Genomic DNA, 20,371 nt, shown 5'->3' on the forward strand with positions numbered 1-20,371 from the left:
TATTCTTCCATTATTCAGTTCTTGACGCAATCTACTAATTAACAAACTATAAGTGAACAACTTGATTTTAAATCTTTTAAAAACAAATGCTGCAACTAAAACTTAAATTATGCTTGATTTTTCTTCACTTGCATAAACTGAATTGTTGTGATGATGCAATTATATATATTTTAAATTAATAAACAAATACTACTTTTAAATATGATCACTCATTTCAGAACAGGTGTTTTGCTTTTTCTCTTCTATTCAGTGATTGGAAAGTTCTGAAATTTCATTAGTCTGCATATCTTAACAAATAGCTGTAAGCAGTCCTAATGCCACAGTTTTTGTTTAATGAAATATCTGACTGAATATTAGTGGGAAATTTGCACTGAATATTAGTGGGAAATGTAAGTAAATAAATCAGAAATTAAAGTAGAATTTATTTTGTGCTATTCATGGAGAAAACGTTTTTTATACCAAATACTTGACTATCCTATAGATTTTACTAGTTATTAGTCCAGAGATGAGCTTAAGAAATGTAAGTCCATCTTGATTTAAAAAAAAATAATTTAGCAACTGTACTTAATCATGTGTTTTACAATGTGAAAACAGTTTTATACTTTAACAGAACTCTGTATCTTAATGGCAATGCTTATGAAGAGTACAGTTAATTTTCTGACACAGTGGAAGGAACATCTTGAAGTTGGGATAAACATTGCACTTTGCCACTTCTAGCTGAAACTGTAAAATGAGTTGACATACAAATTATAAATACCTATCTACTTCTAATACAGTTTCATGAGTCTTTGTACAATTAAAGCCAAATAGGACATCGATAAATGGCAGCACTCCTTTGTGGAACAGTACAGTGGAGAAATTTTTGTAAATTTAGGGTTTTTTTTTACTTTTTTGCATATTAATGTCTACTTCAAAGACTATTTAGCCTTTATTTTCAAGTACAAAAGAAGCTTTTTTATGTCTAATCCATTTGAAGACTGAAAAGCAGACCAGTTTTCCACTTTCTGTAAATAACACTCATTTGTATGCTTTTTATGTCTTTAATGGGATAGAGCTTGTTATTCATCATTATGAAATGTTCACATTCTTACATTTTTGTATATGTGTCTTGCTTTTTCACAGACTAAAACTGGTATTGCATTGTTGTATGATGAAGTATCTGAAAATGCTTATGACATCCGACTGAAGCTTACAAAAGAGGTATTAACAATTCAAAAACAAGATGTCATCTGTGTTAGTGGAAGCAATCACAGTGCAAATGTAAGTGCTTCTATATCTCTGTGCTTTCGACTGTGCATTTTAATGTCCTCTGCAGAGGTCCCTTTATTGTATTGGAGTGCCAGAGATTTTATTGCATAGTAGAAATACATGTAATTATCAGTTGTTGGGTCTTTTGTGCATACCTATATATTCTTGCCTGTAAAAACTACTTTTTTGGCCAGGGCTACATAGCCTTTATTATACTATTAAAAACCTTAACAGGAGCAAAAATGTCTATAAAATTACAACATTCTTCCACCAAATACTGTTAGGCTATTAAATTAAGAGAGAAAAAGAAATTATTTCCCAATGAAAGCATTTTAAGAGCAAACTAATACTCCAGAGTCTTCTTAATTTGGGTATCAGACAGGATATCTGTTCAAGGGCATTGAGCTGACTGAGAGAACACTTGAAAGGCACTTATTTCAGTGTAATTCCCTTGCAGGTACAGATGGGGCTTAATCAGTGCCAGCATGTATGTGGTGCTTTTTTCCACCAAAACTCAATTATGCTACTTTGTCAAAGCATGTGATGGCTCTAAGATGTAGAGGAGTCTTCTGTATGACCATTTGATTTTCGCTAAACAAACTAGTGGCATTTTGCATAAGCAATACAGCAAGGGTGTCTAGGTTATCAACATCCCTAAATAGTGTATTTTATTTCCTCATATAGACAGTGTTCCTCTTGAATTTGGGATACCCATTCTTAATTTTGCTGAGTAAAATAAATTTCATGAACTCTACTGGTACTTCCTAGAGTGGCACCCTCCTCAGGGAGGACCAAGGGAGAGTTTTTCTGTCTGCTTGCTGTCTCATGTAAACTTAAAAGCTGACACTTGGGGACATTGAGTGAGTTTGTGATACTCTGATAAGAATTAGAAACAAAAAAAAGTATTAGTGGGTATCTGCATATGTATGTGTGAGTATGTTAGAGAGTCTGCCTATATGACACATGAAAATGTTGCATTCCTACCACAGTAAATATTTATATAAATTGTTTAATATAAGACACACAATAATTTGAAATACCTTTTTGTAGTTTGAAACACCTTTTCATAGTTTGAAACGTTATGTACTGTTTTCAAAAGTTCTCAATGGGACGTTGTGAAACATGACTTGCTCTTTAAGATGTTAAGAAAGGTTGATCCTTGAAAGGCATGTCCATTTCTGGTTGGTTTGCTGAGATAAGTATAAGCCTCCTTCATCAGCTTTGCATATAATATCTACTTCATATACTTTGTACTTCACTGAGAAATATGAAAAAACACAGGTTTGGTTTTTTTTTTTTTTTTTTTTTAGCAGACATTGCTAGTAATGCAGATAATTTGTATGCAAACTAGTTGCAAGAGTCATAGTAAAATATCATGTGACTGCAGTATATGGTGTCTGTGCAATTATACATGGTTGCTGTTTACTCAGGGGTGTTTAAATGCCTTGTGTATGAACTTTCATAGAAAAAGAATCAAAATTCTGTCCTATGTAGCCCTAGGTTACTTCTTGATTGAATCAACACAAGCTGGTTATGTCTGAGAAAATATTGTATCAAATCTGTGTATGTATTAATCAACATCCAAAATAAAGCAAAAAAAGCCCTAGACACCCCCAAACACACAACTAAAGCAGTACAAAATCCCACTGTATACAACTCAAGTCTGCATCTTTCCTTTTAATATCAAGATTTGTTTGATTTTGATGCATTTTATTCCTGCATTTTATGGGTACCCTAAGAAGTATTTTCTGCTGGAAGACAGGGTAGGACACAAGCTCTCATAGTATTTGAGGAGTTGGATTTTGAGAAAAATTCTGGAAAGTAATATACTCTGCAGAGAAGACATACCTGGAATATGCAGCCACAAAGTGAGCCCAAGTTCCTTTGTTGTATTTCATCGCCAGTAATGATCACTCAGCGGTAGAGTCTGGAAAGAAGTGATCACCAGGACTATGGCAAATAGAGACAGTTTTTTCAGGTTGCAGACATGGTGTTAATGTGTAAAAAGTAAGGAAATATAAAGTACAAAGTTAAGTACAAGTTAATTTAGGTTGGAGTTGCAAAGTATTATGTGGTCCTAGGTATGACACCCATTCAAAAGGAATTTCTCCCTCTTCCTACTATTGATAGATAAGTGTGGGCAGTCCTGCCAAGCTACCCTTTCCTGGAAAACATTGTTAAAACTACTTCCTTATTTTCATTAAGTTTTCTTACTGAAGACTCTGAAAACTAAATTTTAAGGGTCTGATCTTTTGTTTTTCTGTGTCCCTTACAAGATCTCCCCAAGGTCTGTTTCTGGAAGTGTTATCTTCAGTCCTCATAGGATCCTGTTGTCAAACTCTAATGAGAAAGGTGAATTAAACCACGGCTTCATGTCAGTATTTGCTTTTTCTGTGTTATACTCTGAACCAAATAGAAACTTTTGGACAACTAGCATTCAATATAAAGGATCATTGAGTGTAACAGGAAGATAAACACTGTCTTTTTTTATAGTATATAATTTTCTAGTATATAGGACCTCAAAAGCAGAGTTTGAAATCAGGTTGAAATAGCTTGTAGTTCTCTAGCACTGATTTTGGTAAGTTTTACATTTACAGTTACATGACATAAATTCTAAAGAGATAAATGCTTTACATTTCAAGTGGTTCAAGAAAATAATTTTCATCATTGTTCTGTATGATTCAAAATATTAATAGAAAATTGTAACATGAGAGTCAGTTCAAGAGCAGTCATAAATGGTCACATTGCCTTACTGATTTATTCTCCTTCTTCTGTACCTTTTCAGTCTAAGGTACTCATAGTTAATCTTTATTTTATACCCATTCATCAAACTAGTTCACTTGCAACAAAAATAGAAGTAACTTTTACCTTCTTTTTGTACTCACCTCAAATGCATAGGAGGGAAAAAAACTTTTGGTTTTAAATTAACTTTTCTTCCTATGTGGAATATGTGTATGGAAAATTACAGGAAAAGAAAATTTTGTCTCTACCTGTAGGAATACTTTTTTCTCCAGCCAGTTTTGAGGGACAACATTTGTGGAATGCGTTTGTTTCCAGCTTCCCTTTTACTGACATGTTCATTAATCCTGAGGAATACTGAAGACAGGATTTACAACTATGCATATTTAGCTCTGCTAGTCTGATCGAGTTCTGAATGCTACAGTGAGGACTGGCAAAGACCTCAGAGATCACTAGAGCTCCTGTTGTGGGTTGGACTTTCAGCAATAGAGATTATTCTCAAGGACAAAAGGCTCCTTCTCTAAAATAACTTCTACTGCCATCATCTGGGTCTATTCTTGATTCATGTTTTGCCATCTACCATTCATTTAAGTGACTTAAAAGTGCTACTTTTAAACATCGAGAAAAATTCTTTGATGAGAAATTGTAGATGTGGCTTTCTGTAATTTAATAACAGTTAATAACAGTTCAGCCCACTTCAGTAGTCCTCGCAATCTTGGACTTGGCGGTAGAGTAATGAGCGAAAAACACGGTCTTTGAAGTTCAAGATGTGTATAGCAAAAATAGTGTAAAATCAACTGTTTCAGGGGAGGGGAGGGAAGGGGAGGAGAGGGGAGGGGAGGGGAGAATATGAAATGCAACAAAGGCAAATGCAGGTTCCTGCACCTTGGGGGAGAACAACCCCATGCACCAGTACAGGCTAGGGACAGACCTGCTGGAAAGCAGATCTTTGAAGAGAGATGTCGCGGTTGAGGCGGGACACGACACAAAACCCTTGTGGATCCAGAGGCTGGAACACTTTATTGCACGATGTCTGCTACTTTTATACACTTTTTAGGCTACACATGTCAACTCTCCACTGGTTCCCACATACATAAATATTCTTCCATTGGCCACTAACGGTGTTATATAACTCTGCTTACTGCGCATGTCACGAAACACATTTTGCTGTGCTCAGCACATTTTACCGGAAAACCATATTGTTACAACTTCCGTGTCCGGGCGTAATTCTCCCCTGAACAAAGGTTCCTGCTAACTTTAATTCTTCCCGAATCCCCCAGGCCAGCTGGGGGAGAGCCACCACAGAGAGACCTGGGGATCCTGATGGACAACAAGATGTCTGTGAACCAGCAGTGTGTCCTTGTGGCCAAAAAGTCCAAAAGTATCCTGGGAGGTATTAGGAAGAGCATTACCACCAAGTCAAGGAAGGTGATCTTGCCCCTCTGCTCAGCCCTGGTGAGGCAACATCTGCAGTGCTGGATCCAGTTTCTGGGCTTCTCAGTACAAGAGAGACATGGAGCTCCTGGAGTGGGTCCAGTGAAGGGCAACAAAGATGATTAGGGGACTGGAGCATCTCTCTTACAAGGAAAGGATGAAGGATTTGGACCTGTTCAGCCTCAAGAAAAGACAACTGAGAGGGGACCTCATCAATGTCTATAAGTATCTGAAGGGAGGACAGAGCCAAGATTTTTTTGGTGATGCCAAGCAATACAACAAGAGGCAATGGAAAGAAACTGATGCACAGAAGGTTCTAAATATAAAGAAAAACTTCTTCACTGTGCAGGTGACCGAGCACTGGAGCAGATTGGCCAGGGAGGTTGTGGAGTCTCCATCACTGGAGGTATTCAAGAACCATCTTGATGTGATCCTGTGCAATGTGCTCTAGAACGACCCTGCTTGAACAGGGAGGTCAGACCAGGTGATCCACTGTGGTCCCTTTCAACTGACCCAATCTGTGGTTCTGTGAATTGGTGCACACTCATAGAAGCCAAGCACAAAAATCCTGAGAGAAATGTCGGTTTTCACTATCAGCGAAGTATTTTTAACAGAAGGTATTCCCCCCCACCACCCCCTGGATTTAAAGTTTAGCAATACTCACAGAAATAAATTAATTGTATGACAGACAGGGGGATATCAGTTTTAGTTAAAGGGAAAACAGGGATTTATTAATTTTTATACTTTATGTTTCATTCAGGTGTGATTTTACTTTAACTTTTTGTCATTCCACATGCTGAAATTTTTGTCTTATATACAGTGGCTCATCCTTAATATTCCTTGTTTTTCATCCATGTATATTGCTTCATCCTTCTCCTGTTGTCAGCCCACCATTTTATGCCTCTCCTCTTTTTGTAAGTATTTTTCTTTTATTTTGTATTTTATTTCTGTAAGAAAAAGAATAGAAATGCACCTGGCTTTTTATCAAAATCAGTCCTCACAGAGCTGAATTGCCTCTGACTTGGTCAGGGGTCAGGCAGAGAGATTTCTAGTGCAGGCTGCTGGCATCTTGATTGGAAGAGGACTCCTCAGAGGCTTATGTGAGTCTAATAGAATTAGTATAACTTTGCATGCTGGGTACTCAATTGTCCAGTGTCACAAGCTACGTCTTTGCTTGACTTTAACAGAATGAAGCAAAGTAGGTGAATAGGGAAGAAAAATAGCAAGATTAGTTGTTTTGTTGATTACAAAAATTAGAAATAGTGTCTGAAAATACTGTTGAAATCCCTGATGAGACTGCAATAGCTTTTTCTTTATAGCTCAGATGCTAATAAGGACACAGAAAATGTTATTTTAGCAAACCTCTAGGGAACAGATCTTCATTAAAATCTAAAGTTATTTTTTTTTTAACCCAAGGAAATTTCAGTCTTGATAACTACTAATATTAATAATAAACACTGATTTTCCTAGTGCCTCTTCTGCCATTACCGGTATGGTATTTCAGTCCAAAATTGGAGTTTTTAAAAAGCTAATAATTAACATTTTCTATCTTTTTGGAAACATCAAGTGGATGATTAAGAGAGTCTTCCTTTTGAAACAAAGATCACTTGTAAAGAGAAAATACATTATTTAACCATTTGTTTGTTTTCCATACTCTGGAAAGCTGACCTAGATATTTAGAAGATAGCTATCAAGTAGTTCCTTAGGATCTTTCTTGTATTGTCACTCTGAGAACAGTTAGATGTTTGCATCACAAAATAAATATTTATAACCTTGACAAAAAACTTCATTATTAAAGATAAAGAGAGTTATTAGTTTAAGTATGAAGGCTAAAAAATGTAACAGAATAAAAGGATGCAAAGGACACTATGGATATTCCTGAAAAACAATCTCTTCCTGAAATGTGGAAACAGTCCAGCTGAGGGTAAGCAAGATAAAAGAAAGGCAGCACAACTTTGGTAAACAATTCATATGCACAAATATATGTGTCCTTTAACTGAAAATTCAGTACACCTGAAGCTGTGACCAACTGTCAGGACTGGTAAATTGCAACCATACACATTGTGAGAGGTCATATAGCATTTCAAATTTTAAACAGTTAGGGGCAAACTGTCTGACTGCTATGGAGGCGTGAGCCTTTCCAGTTTTGATATTTGGGATATTGGTGGGTTCAATCTCTATTGTTCATCTCTGTCTTCACAACACCAACATGTGAAATGTTGCACAAAGTTGAATGCAGATGAAATAACTCAAAGAACAGCTTTTTTTACTCTAAAAAACTCCATAAAAATCCACCAAAAATCCACTTTCCCCTCAAAAAAGCCCCAACAAACAAATAAACAAACAAACTTTAAAACCCCACACAAACAAACAAAACTTCCCAATTTTTATCTACAGTAATAGAAACAGTTATACTAAGATAACAATTCTAAGGTAATAATAAAAGCTGATATAAATGTTATTATATTTAATCTGTGAATGTCCCAGGTCTTTGCTAACACGTGAAAAGATCTCCTTTGACTTTATACAAAGCTGAACAGTGATTGGCATGTCTCAACTGATTTTTATAGCTATTCTTCCTGTCCTTTTGGGAAAAAGGTGAGACCCTGTGCAATGCAAGAGTTAAGCTTCAAAACTCTCTTTCCCATTCAAAATAATCTTTTGCTTTTTGTCTACCTGTTCTTCATTACAGATTCCCTCTGCTTCATGGAAGTAGAGAATGAGGCATCATGTGATACCATGGAGGACTAATTTGTGGCTTTGGCTCTCTTTCTCAAGGTTTTCTTGACTTACATTTCCATTATCTCAAGAATTTCTTCCACTTTCCACTGTCTTTTTAACAAATACAACTATTTCTAAGAGTATAGAAGTCTATTAAAAACAATACAGGTTTGTAACTAATGCTTATACAGACACCTTTGAGCAAAAAGCTTTTCCTGAGAACCAGATGTTATAACCAACAATATAGCAAATCCTACTTGCAATAAAGTTCTTTAGGTCACTTCCCCCATGCCCAGTGTAGTTTTATGGAAATGATGTTTCATTATTTTTCAGTGCATTCTTCTATTGTTTGCCTGGTTAATTATAAGATGCTCATGGTTACAGTTCCTGAGAGGGCAGTATTAATACTTGTGGAAATGCACAGATGTGGCACGTTCAGTCTGATCCAACTGGCTAACAGTGTGACATATACATTTTCCTCATGCTGCACTCATTTCTTAAGATTTGTGCATATTCAGGATTTTTAGTAAAGGCTGCATGACATATATAAGTAGTAACAGTAGTGAGTGAGGAAGCAACAATCAAAACTCATTGCTTTCTGGCTTCTAGTTGAGTATTCTTTGATCCTGACTGCCATATTCTGGAAGAAGGAATCTCTGTCCCAGTCACAGGTGTTGTCAACGCAGTTCCTCTGGTGTAGTGTGTGAGATATTAGCATAAGGCTGTGTGGTTCTAGCCTTGTCACGTAGATGCCCATATTGTTCAACTCAATATAGCACCATGTCTTGTTTGGGTGCTACACATACCCTCTTTCCTCAGTATGGTCTTTCTTCTGAGTTCCACATGAAAATAATTTTGGCAAGAGCAGCCCCTACTGTAGTTTTATATGCATATTTCTATAAAGAGAGGTAGCCAAAAGGTGCACTGCAACCTGCAGGCGTGGGGGTAGGTGGAAGTTTACAGCTGATCAGTGAGAAGTGAGGGGTTTGTGAACAGAAGTGGAGATCTCTATTTGGCAAAATGATAAATACATGTAGAACAATTTGCTGGGGAAGCTCTAGGTCTAGAAAGATGGAGGGTGTGAGCTGAGAAAGTCCTCACCATGGGAACTCCTCATCTTGAGGAGAAAACTTTGTGAAAGATTTCATATATCCTTGTTCACAACATCCTCTTCTGTTCTTTTGGGATATGTAAAAGCCAGCAGGATGTCTGCATTTTATGCTACTTTTTACTGGGTCTCACATTCTTACAGGATCTGTTTCTTCAGTAATTTCCTATCTCATAAATTCCTTGTGGTACTTTCATTGCCCAAGACTGGCTTTTATTTTCCATTGTCACCTGCCATGTAGTATCTAGTAAATTTGGTGTATTACTTAAAAAAGTAAGGAGAACTTCTGAGACTGCTCTTTCCAATAAATGCAACTGTAGTAGTGGGAATTTATAAAAATGTACCCATGGGCTCAGACTCAGGATAACAATTGAAGTTGGTACCAGGAATTTAACCTTGTAATACTACTGGTCAGAATGAAGGGGGAGGAAGTAACCATAACACCATCACGTTGGGGCAGAAATCAGCTTGGTTACCCCTGAGGGCATCCAGGAGGGCCATGAGGACGTGGGATCTCTGCACCTCTGCCCAGCTGTTAGCTATGGTCCTACCTTAAGAGGCTTACTCCTACCAGCTTTAATGCTGGCAAATCAGTAGCATCCATGTCCTGCAGCAGGGAAGATGCCCAACCAGGAAAGAAGTCAGCACAGGGGTTCCCCACTCAACCTCCCTGCTGCATGTCAAGGGGATGGGGCAGTCCAGGAGGACAGCGGTGGTAGGGTCATCACCGTAGTTTTACTGGTAAGTAGAAGGGAAAAGAACAAAAATAAATCAAAGCATTGGTCATCTTTGGCTTCCAACATGTTCTAGCCATTGTGAATGGGCTTGTTCATTAGAACAGTTTCTACAAAAGCTGAAGAACATGGTCTCTTTCAAGTGCTCCAACCTTTTCTACTGTGTGCCTCAGTCTGATGTTTGGAAATAATATATGTATTCATTAATATTTTCATGCAGACTCACACAGGAAAGTAAAATATGGTGCATTCAGAGTCATTTACCAAAAAAGTCTATATCAATGGAGTTCTTCAGCAAGAATTTCCTTCTGAAATCCCCTTAGTACATTGTTCACTTAGACAGATAGATAGAATATTTTTTCCTAATGAGAGATCCTTTACCATAAGTACCAGTCCTGGATGTTAACAACCTGACACACTGGGTAGGCATTGGCAGGTAGATATGAAGTCTTGCTAAAACACATCATCAGAAATAGGTACTGTGATTGCCTTCTCATGTTGTTCATTAAGCTCTAGTCATGTCACTTCAGGTGAACAAATACCAAGACATAAAAGACCTTTCCAGAGATAAACTTTTCTGTTGAGTCATTGTGTCTTAGAAGAATCTAGTAAGTTTTCTGTCAAGAGCTTTCTCATACCTAAAAGATGGATATTTGACCATATCGTTCTCGAAATTACATTTAAAAGTATAATTCATTTTGAAACCAATAGAAGTATGGGATTCTTTTTCAGCTATATTATTATTTGTAGCTGTTATAAGCAGCATTGCACCTGTTACAGTCTCTTCTTTATAGATTTGTTGACATGGTGTTCTTTTGAATGGTACCTATGTATGGTTAAAATTTTATGTTGTATCTGCTTTTCAACATATTCCCTGTCTGACATCATTCTTCGAGTTCTTGAAATTTTCTGCCTCACCGGTTGACAACTTGCAACAATAAAAGGTCTCAGAAAGATTGGAATATTTCATGTTGTCATCCTGCCAGTTACAGTTTTATTAGTTACATTTTGTCTGTTCAAATGTATCCTGAAGTTTCATGCAGGGTACTACTTCATACTCTAAACTTCTAGAAATAGGAAACAAAACAAACCTACTATGTGGTGTGCTGTGGGGGGTATATAATTGCTTCTGTTTTGCAGCACATCTGTAATAAGTGATTGTTATAGTATACACATTGAGTACTTTGGAAGCCATGAGAATAAAGAGTTTTAAAAAACTTTAGATACTAATAAAGGATGACATTAACAAAACAAAATACTAGTTAAAAAGAAAAAAAAAGTTAATTTCAGTGTTCCTGTTCAGATTGATAATTAGAAAGACTGTCTAAAGAGTTTTCCTTGCCTAGTAAAATGAAATTACACAACCATCAGGCAGTCAATTATAGCACTGTATTTTTTTTTTTTATAAGACCAATACAGTGTCTGTCTCATTTTACTGTAAAACCTTAAACAAATTAGTCTGGAAAGAAAAATTATTTCTAGCCTTCAGGCAACCAAAAAGGGAAATGAGTTGTTTGTATATTTGACTGAGATATAAACATTAGGTTTTCAGCTGCATGCAGTTCATGAAATTATCTGTAACGTCACAAAAAGATGGGGTGGTGTTTTTTTCCCTGGAAATACTAGTTCAGTTTTGGCAAGAAGTTTCGGAGTAGAAATTTCTTTGATAGTTGCTTGCAAAGTTGGTGTGCATTTATGTCCAAATTTCATAGCATAGAACTTTGTTCTTGCTTAAGAAGTTCAGGACTGATTCAGACCATTTTCAATGTTGTCGTCATCATATATCAAAGCTTTATTGAGAAGTATCACTACGTAGCTTCTGCTTTTTTTCATTGATGTGTTCCTTCAAGAGTATGGTAAATGTATCTGACCCTGGTGATTTGCTACTATTTATTAGTCAATTTGTTTCTGAAGTGATTTCAAATTCAGACAGACCCATATATCCTTTGTGCTCCAAAGACAGTTGAAGAAACATGTCTTTGTTTTTTTTCATGTGAAGGTAGGAGTTCATTTATCTTCCCTTCAGTAGCCTTATTGACTCTGAGTATGCCTTTTTATATCTTGATCATAAATCAACCCTCTAGTTTATTTGGCAGACCTCTTACCCCTAATAGATTTGAAGCTTTATATTAATTTTTATTCTTTTTTACTGGTTTTGAAACTCTTTTTCCTGCTGCTGCCTAATTTTGGTTTTTAATTTTATTTGCTTATGATCCATTTTCTTGTCTTTGTGTGAATATACGCCCATCACTCTTTATGTGCTTACCTCTCTTAACCTCCTCTTTAACTGTGTGGTTTTCATTTTTCACCTACTTAAGCCCTTCTTATAAGTGTGTTCATTGTCTCTGTGTCTCCAGTGTGGTATCCATAAGTACTCTGTACACTGCCTATAGTTTTAATTTTCTTAGCTGACCCCTTTTTTTTGCCATTTAACACACTTCCTCACTTTTGCATAGTTCCCTCCTCAGTATCATAGTTCAGTAAGCGTTGAATGTAAAGTACATAGCAGTTGCTATTACAAAGTATCTTTTCAGCTGTAATAAAATTAACTACATCTTGCATACTATACTCGAGACTAGGGCAAGTACTTGTGAGCTCCATGAAGTAGTGACTGACAGAGACCTGATTTTTACTGACTGCATTATATCCTATGCGTATCTGCCAGATCCACCTGAGGTTAAGTCAAGTCTGTTACATTTCTCATTCCTGTTGCCTCTCTGCCTATTTCAGTCATTGTTATGATTCTAGTTGTCTGGCCACTGGTAAAGATTCTACAACTGTATTTGGCTTGTATTTAGCCTGAAATCTGTTGTTTTACTGTTGGGATAGTTGTCTTATTAATGTTATTTGTTTAACTGTCCTGTAGTTATACCTATCTGCTGTCATGGTTCACTTAAATTCCACTGTTTGTTCTCATGTTTTCAAATGGCTCTGGCATGAATCTCTTCCAAGATTGTGCAGTCTTTTTGTGAGACGTACATATCTTCCTTTTTTTGATAACTCTACCTGCTTATCTAGTCTATTTTACATTTCTTGTATAGTTTGTATCGCAGTATTAAAGTTTTCCTTGCCTCTCCAGAGTGTTTATACCCCTATTTAGTTCAGATTTAGTGCAATTTTGGTTTTGTTCTTGACACTCTGTTTAAAGTTCCTGTTTGTTTTATTCTCTTCCTAACTTGTCCTTCACTTCTGAATACAGAATATCCCAGTTTATATTCATAATAGAAGCAGCATCCATAATTATACTGTCTTCTGTACCTGTCAACTTTTCCAGTGCTACAGTTCAAAACTTTATTTGTGGCCTTGTTGAATTGCAAGTACCAGCAGCTTTGGTTCCTTTATAATTCAGATGATGTCCATGCTTCCTGTACAGGCTCTCTTTATTTCAAGAAAGCTGTCATGGTTTTACTGGTTCCTAGAAACTAAGTAGGAATTTTTCCCTTCTCCCTGCCCACTGCATGCAGAGCTATTAAGTGAGCACTTAAGAAACTCAAAAGAACTGGTTCTCTGCTTAATTGCTCAGAATTTAGTCTCCTAGGAAACGGTGGAGATGAAGGACTCCTCTTTACTATTTTCTCTCGTCTCCTGGGAAATGTGGGGAGGAGTTTTTTGGGCTGGCTGTGGCTGGAACACAGGTCAGAGTGGAAGCTCGGGAATTCCTGTTGTTCTCTCGACCTGCTTGACAGCTATGGACCTTGCCTGGATTTTTCATCAGAAAGGAGCTGTTTTTCTGGAGGTTTTTTTTCCCCTTTCCCGTTCCCGTTTGTTTTTTTCCTGACAGTGGTCCTTGTGCACATCAGGGGGAAAGAGAGGACTGTGCCACACGGTTCGACCAGCCAAATGGAGTGAGTTTGGCTTTTTGTTTCATTGGGAGGACTTTCTTTTTGTTGTTGTTTCCCTTCACCCTCTCCCTCCCCTTTCCCAGTGTGTGGGAAGAGAAATCCAGGGGTTTTTTTTTATTTCTCCAACACACTGGAGGGTGTTACCCCCCCATCCTCCCCCCCACGTGGTGGCGACCAGTGATCCCACAGCAACCCCTGCTGGTTGGCATGGAGAACTGCAGGCTCTGCATCTCCAGTGATCCAACAGCACCCCCTAGTGACTGTCACAGGACACTACAAACTCTGCATCTCCAGTGACCCAATGGCGCCCCTGTTGACTGTGTTTAGAAGTGCACCAAAGGGCACAAACTGAACTGTTTACCTTTTTTTTTTTCCTTTGCTTGTTTATTGCTTTGTTTTGAAGGGGATTGTCTGTGGGTATAGGAGTATTGTTTGGTTGTTTTACTTGGTTGTTTTACTTGTTTCTTTTGATTGTTTCTGCCAATACACACATGCCTTTTAATAAAGGGCTGTTATTTTTCTTTTCCATTTTGTTTTTTCCTTCAATCAGAACCTCTTAATTTTGGATTTATAATTGTTTGGAGGGAGGAGTTTGGGTCTTTTCTCGTGGCTCATCCTCACCAAAACATCTGTATCTCATTTAAACTGGGACAAAAGCCCACAGTTTCTGATGATCATAAATCCATCCTCCTTGAGCCATCTCTTTAAGAAGGCAAAAAAGAAAGGAAACCAAACACCTAAAAAAATCTTGCTTATCTTGCCAGCCCTACAGTGACTACTGGAGGAGTTTTGGAGAACCTTAATCTAGAAGTCCAGGTCTCTAATTTCCTTTTTTTTCCTACCTAATTTTCCTACTTAGAACTTATTTCCTGTGTTACTCTGCATTTTTGGTTCAGATGCAGACCAAACCCGCCTGTTCCTTCTTTGTTTAAGCAGAATTCCTGTGGGAGGTGTCACTATGCACTTGTGCAAGAGACTGAAATGTTGTTAATGTCTTAAATGTTGTCAAAATCCTAGAAAGACTTTCTTTTCAAACTGCAAAGAAGGAACTGCTCATCTACGACCACCGAAGCACACCATGACCCCGAATATGCCTCCTGACTCTGACAAACTTGAGATAAGACTATTGTCAAATTATCTCAGGTCTAAGGAGAAGTAAACAAGGCTCAGGGAAGAAACATGTATCCACAAAGAAAACCAAACTCAACAGCTGTGTTAAGAATCAACCCTAGCTGGGCTCAGTGGGTGGAGAAGGAGAAGGGTTTTGGGTGTGTGATGGCAAAATCTCTCCACACAAAACAGGAGTAAACCCCCCACTCCAGGAAAACCAGGTACACATGGGACATTCACATGAGAGGCAGCTGAGAAGGGGTCATAGACCATCAAAGATCCCCAAAGCACCCCCTCAGACTCATTGCAGAGGTCTTTCAGCACCAGAAGACTTCATGTGATTCCAGCGATCCAACAAATCCAGAGTCTGTTGCAAGAGAGTGTAAAACTATGCTCCCAATGGAGGTGCCTGGACATCTCCTGAATCTATTTTAATCCACTGGACCCTATGTTTTTCAGGACCCTCACCACTGAGAAGATCAGAAGAACCAGACCCACAGGATGCTGCCAGGTTCCATGGAGTTGTGATACTTTTTCTATTTAATTTCTGTCACTCTCTTTTTTCCCACTCTGCTTTTTCCTATTTCTTTCTATCTCTCTCTGTCTCACATTTACTGTTAAATAAAATCTGTACTATTGACTTTGGCATCTGGTCTCATTTGCATCTTAATTCAGGCAGAGGCACCTCTAATAATTTTAATAACTGGATCATAACTACTTGTTTTTGGAGTCTTCTCCCTAGAGTCATAAATGTATCTGTTTGCTTGATGGTCATCTACCAGCATTACAGATGTCTGGGATTTCTGCTTTGAGAAGGGAATTTGCACATCAGGAAAATACATTGAAATCATCCATTATAAGAACTACTAATGGAATTATTTCCCACATCACTGACCTGTTGCATGTCCTCAGTCTTCTCAATGACATGAATATATATATCCCCTCTTTTTCTGAGAGAAAGTGCTCAGATGTAATCTTCCATGAACTCTGCCTTCATTTCTTCTCTGAGAAATGATAGAAAGAGATTCCTTTGGTGATTTTTGTGTTCAAGGGATTTGCAACTTTCTGTTGAGTTTTTCTCAACTAACGCATTCTCTGTACAGCCAGACATCTGCTTCTGCCATTACCAGCACTTGTAGGGATAATTGGAAACACTCTAATTTAAATAATTTCATGTAGTTAATGTATATTGGTGTCCTTTTTGTTCATTTATGGTGAGATCCATCATTCATAGGTCTATGTGACTTCATCTATACTAGAAAATAAAACACAGACATAGCACAGTTCAGCATTGGCCCATAGTTGCCTATATTGTTTGCTGATGTGGTCCCTGGTGATGTTTTGACTTGTTCCAAATTGTCTATACTGGCTGTTTACTCTCTGTGTCAGTTTTGGACAATTTCAGGTACAGTCCTCTTAAACAATGACTCAGACCAAATCAGGAGATGGCATGTGTCATGTAGTGTCCCAGTGAGGCAGTATGGATGATGGTAATAACATTTTCAAGGAAAGAAAATTTATTTGTATGAATAGGAGTTTTACTGTGTTCTTTGCTGGAGAAAATCCTCCAGCCTGCTTTATTTTAGCACTAGGCATGGTTTGCAAGACTGGAATTGTAAAACAAACAGTCTATTCTTTGACTCGAAGAAGAGGTGAAAATTTTCTTTCTGAATTCTGAATTGCAAAGTGGAAGGAAAGAAAGCAAAGAAAGGTCCTGAGAAGAGAATGTGGGACTACAACAGGACAAATTAGAAGGAACAGAAAGAAGAGATCAAATAAAAGAGAACAATTATTGTTTAGCATATTTCCCTATAAAACCTGAAGTTGAATTCAGTAGTGTCTTGCTTTCAACAGGTATCTAATGCTGAATCTCCTCTAAATCATCCAAAGATTTTGTTTTGTCTCCAGTAATGAGTATATTATTCTGAATTTTAAGGGTCCCAATGAAGGATTAAGTGAAACTAGGCTATAATGAACCATGTGAATTTCTGGGTTTTCCCCAACAAATGGTTTTTAATTTCCTCCTTTAAAATAAAATTTCAAATTCAAAGACCAGAAAGTCAGAAATAAAGATTCTGTTATCTCTTGACTTGGCTTTGTGTTGTCTTCTATGCTGGAAGATATTCAGGGAATGAGTTCATTGGTTACAGGAGGAAAAATGTAATCTCACTATCTAGTGGTGAATGATACTTCTCCTGAAACAGAGGTGCAACGTAATCCTAGATGTGTCATGTGCACAAACTAACACCAAATTAACACTACTGATCAGGCGTTAGGTGCATCTCATCTTCTTTAGTAAAATTACAATGTGTTAAAATGCTGATCATTTACATCTAAGGTTGAAGCTGGTCAAGAAGATACTTTGAGCAGATAAATTACATACAAATACTTTTAAAAAAGGATGTTTAGGCATTTCAAATCACTAAAACAAAATTAATCACCCCCAAATCTTTGTGTGCCTCTATTCTTGCTCTGTTGAATGAGGATACTTGTGTTGGGCTAATCTCATTTATATGAATATCCCTACATATTGTACTGCTAACTAGCATTAAAAATACCCTAAGCATTTTAGCAACACTGCATTTAGAACTAAACTAAATTTTCATTCATGGAATAAGATGATCTTACTCTAAATAAAGATTAAAAATAGAAGTATCTATATACTGTAAGGTCTCAAGGCCTTACGATGTACAGTCCTATTACATTAAAATATACATAACAGATACATTACTATTAAAAGCAATTTAAAAAAAAAACAATCCAGTTATGGTGTGTCATACCGCAAAAGTTTAAAATCTTGTCTTGTGTCTATAGCCTGAATGTGTCTGAATGTAAGATTTAGTCATCTTCTACCAAGGAATCTACCTTAAAGATGTGCTTTATCATCCCTGAAAAGTCTAAAAATAAAGCTAAATAGATTTAATCCTGGCAACTGTTACAGTACTACACAAACCTCTCAAGCTATTTGGAATTCCTCTGGTTCTTGCCTTCTACCTCTCCAATTTCTTTGCATCATCAAATCTATTATCAGAGTTAACTGTTTTATTTAAAACTGTGCATCATTGCCAAATACCAAAATAATTTATAGTCTCTATGTGCCTTTTAATAATCTCCTGATGATGTAGAATTACACTAGTTATTTTTTCAGTGACTTTGTGCAGGAAGGTCGCTTTTTCTCTTACTCAGCATGATTTATGTATTTCATTGGGTTTTTTTGCAAGAGCACATTTTGCCAAATAGACTGCTTTTCTCTATTTGTTTGAGCTGCTTTCCTTATTACCTAGGAAATGACCTTGACTTTGAACTGCTTTATGCTTAGAACCTGTCCAGTTCATAATTACCTTATCACAAGTGTTTTCCCTTACAAATATTATTGCAAGCAATTAAGATACTTTTTTTAGATCACTTTTTTTTTTTTTTTTAAATAATAATCCAGGCATTGTCACTATCCTACAAGAAGCATTTCCACTAAATAGTAGACTTATCTCAATTAAATTTTGATTTGGAATTTTCTATCTGGCCAGCTTACATGTGCTTAAAATACACCGTACTATTTTGAATAGTTTTACTTGTTTAAGTTTTTGTGGGACATCAGATCACTTCCTTATGACTTATTACAACAGTCATACTCTGTCATCAAGACTGGAAATTTCAGAGCAAGCATTCATGTCATTTGAAGGGTATTTTCCATAACATTTTTCCCCTTTAAAATTATTACTTCATAGAGCTGCCTACAAACCATATAAAAAAAAGCATGTTAGTTACAGTTCAGTTTATAAGATTCCAATAAGTAATACCTTGCTTGTGGGATTTTTTTTTAAATGGCTAAAACTATCCATGTAGCAGTTTTCTATTTGTTGTCTGACCATGCTAAAGCAAACTACACTGATGAAATATTTATTCCATCGTCATTGTGTGATAGGATATATTACATTAATATGTTTTCAGGGGGCAAGTATAGGTGGAGTAAAACATGAATTAAATAAGCAGACAGAAGTCATGTCATAGAAAATTACTCTTGGGAATGAGTCACTGAATTTAAAGTTAGGGATGTGTTCTAATTCAGATTGGATCTGAACTTTGTCAGTGAGTATGATAACTTTGATCAAAAGTTTTAATGCAGTTCCAAATGAAGAAAAGAACCTATAAAACAATTTGAATTCAATTTTAATGAAACTGAATTATATACCCTGAAATTATGTCAGGTACCTTTTGATATGGCAGGTATCATGAGTCATAGTGCAATAGTTTTCCATTTTTTTTCCATTTTAAGCACAGACTAGTGTAGTACAGTGTTCATGGGAAGAGAAGCAATTTTGAAAATGTATGAAGCTACTCCTAACTCTTTTTAGTATATGGATTACTTTTACCCTCCTAAAATGAAACTGAAACTTATGATTTATTATGTTTTGTTTTCCCCTGAGTCAATATGAACATACATCTAGCAAGGTGAATGTTACCAAAAAAAAAAAAAAAAAAAAAAAAAAAAACCCAACAAAACAAAACACTACATATATTAAAATAACTTGTTAATGCATGATTATGGTCTTGATTACTGAAATAAAAATAACCATTTATCTGAATCAGTGAAATCATAAAATACTCAATCAGAGAGTATACATATGGGAGTATTTATATATAATTTCTGATGTAAAGAAAAAGAAAAAATATATTATTATGTGTTCAGAAATTACTAGAAAGATGGTATTCTATTCAGTACTGTTCATCATGTTCCAGAAAAAGTTCCCATCAAGTGTATAATTATTGTCAACAGATGAAGTGCTGTTATTATATTGTCAGGCACCATGAGTTACACATTATTGAAATCTCAAATTCAGCGCACTGTTAAACATATGATAGTTTTCTCTAGAAAAATATTGATAAATGTTTATCTTCTTTGTGCAGTCAAATATGAAATGCAAAAAATTAACTATTTGAAGCAGACTATCACTAGAAATCTTTCGGCATATGCTGCAAAAAAAAAAGAAAGGTAGAAATCTGGATATATAAATTAGGAAACACTGACATTTTTGATTGAAAAATTGGAATATGCATCATGCATACATGATAGCTATAAAAATGCACATCTCAGAGATCTTCCTGTAGTTTTTCCATGTCAAAACAAAGTAAAAGTTTATAAAAATTTCTCAGGGATAGAAAAACTTACTAAAAGTCTGCTCTCTGTAGTAAGGAATTAAGTAATGCCTATGAATGGGTGTTGCATGATACTTCAAAACTGAACTTGATCGCTCTAATTCTAGGTTGCCTTTGAGAATTAATTTTTAAAAAGTAAATGAGGGCCTAGGAACATCTTCTGTGATCATTCAGATATTGTATTTTCACCTTAATTTATTTTTTCTACAATTTTTTAAAGCACAGAACTGTTACACTTCGTAGACAACCAGTTGGTGGCTTGGGCTTAAGCATAAAGGTAT

General features: G+C 36.3%; 1 protein-coding gene across 5 annotated transcripts in view; it reads left to right on the forward strand.

Moving 5' to 3' along the window:
• SNTG2 (syntrophin gamma 2) overlaps positions 1 to 20,371 on the forward strand; it is a 233,645-nt gene that overhangs the window by 92,787 nt on the left and 120,487 nt on the right. For 4 of the 5 annotated variants that reach the window (XM_050316361.1, XM_050316362.1, XM_050316364.1 and 1 more), the window contains exons 2-3: positions 1,123 to 1,260; positions 20,311 to 20,367. In XM_050316361.1, the coding sequence (XP_050172318.1) occupies positions 1,123 to 1,260; positions 20,311 to 20,367 (195 nt within the window). Of the gene's footprint in view, positions 1 to 1,122; positions 1,261 to 20,310; positions 20,368 to 20,371 lie in introns of those variants that run through there. The other variant, XM_050316363.1, reaches the window with a different exon arrangement.

Source organism: Myiozetetes cayanensis, unplaced genomic scaffold, assembly GCF_022539395.1.
Source record: "Myiozetetes cayanensis isolate MyiCay16 unplaced genomic scaffold, myiCay2020 scf2-11, whole genome shotgun sequence".
Taxonomy (NCBI): Eukaryota; Metazoa; Chordata; class Aves; order Passeriformes; family Tyrannidae; genus Myiozetetes; species Myiozetetes cayanensis.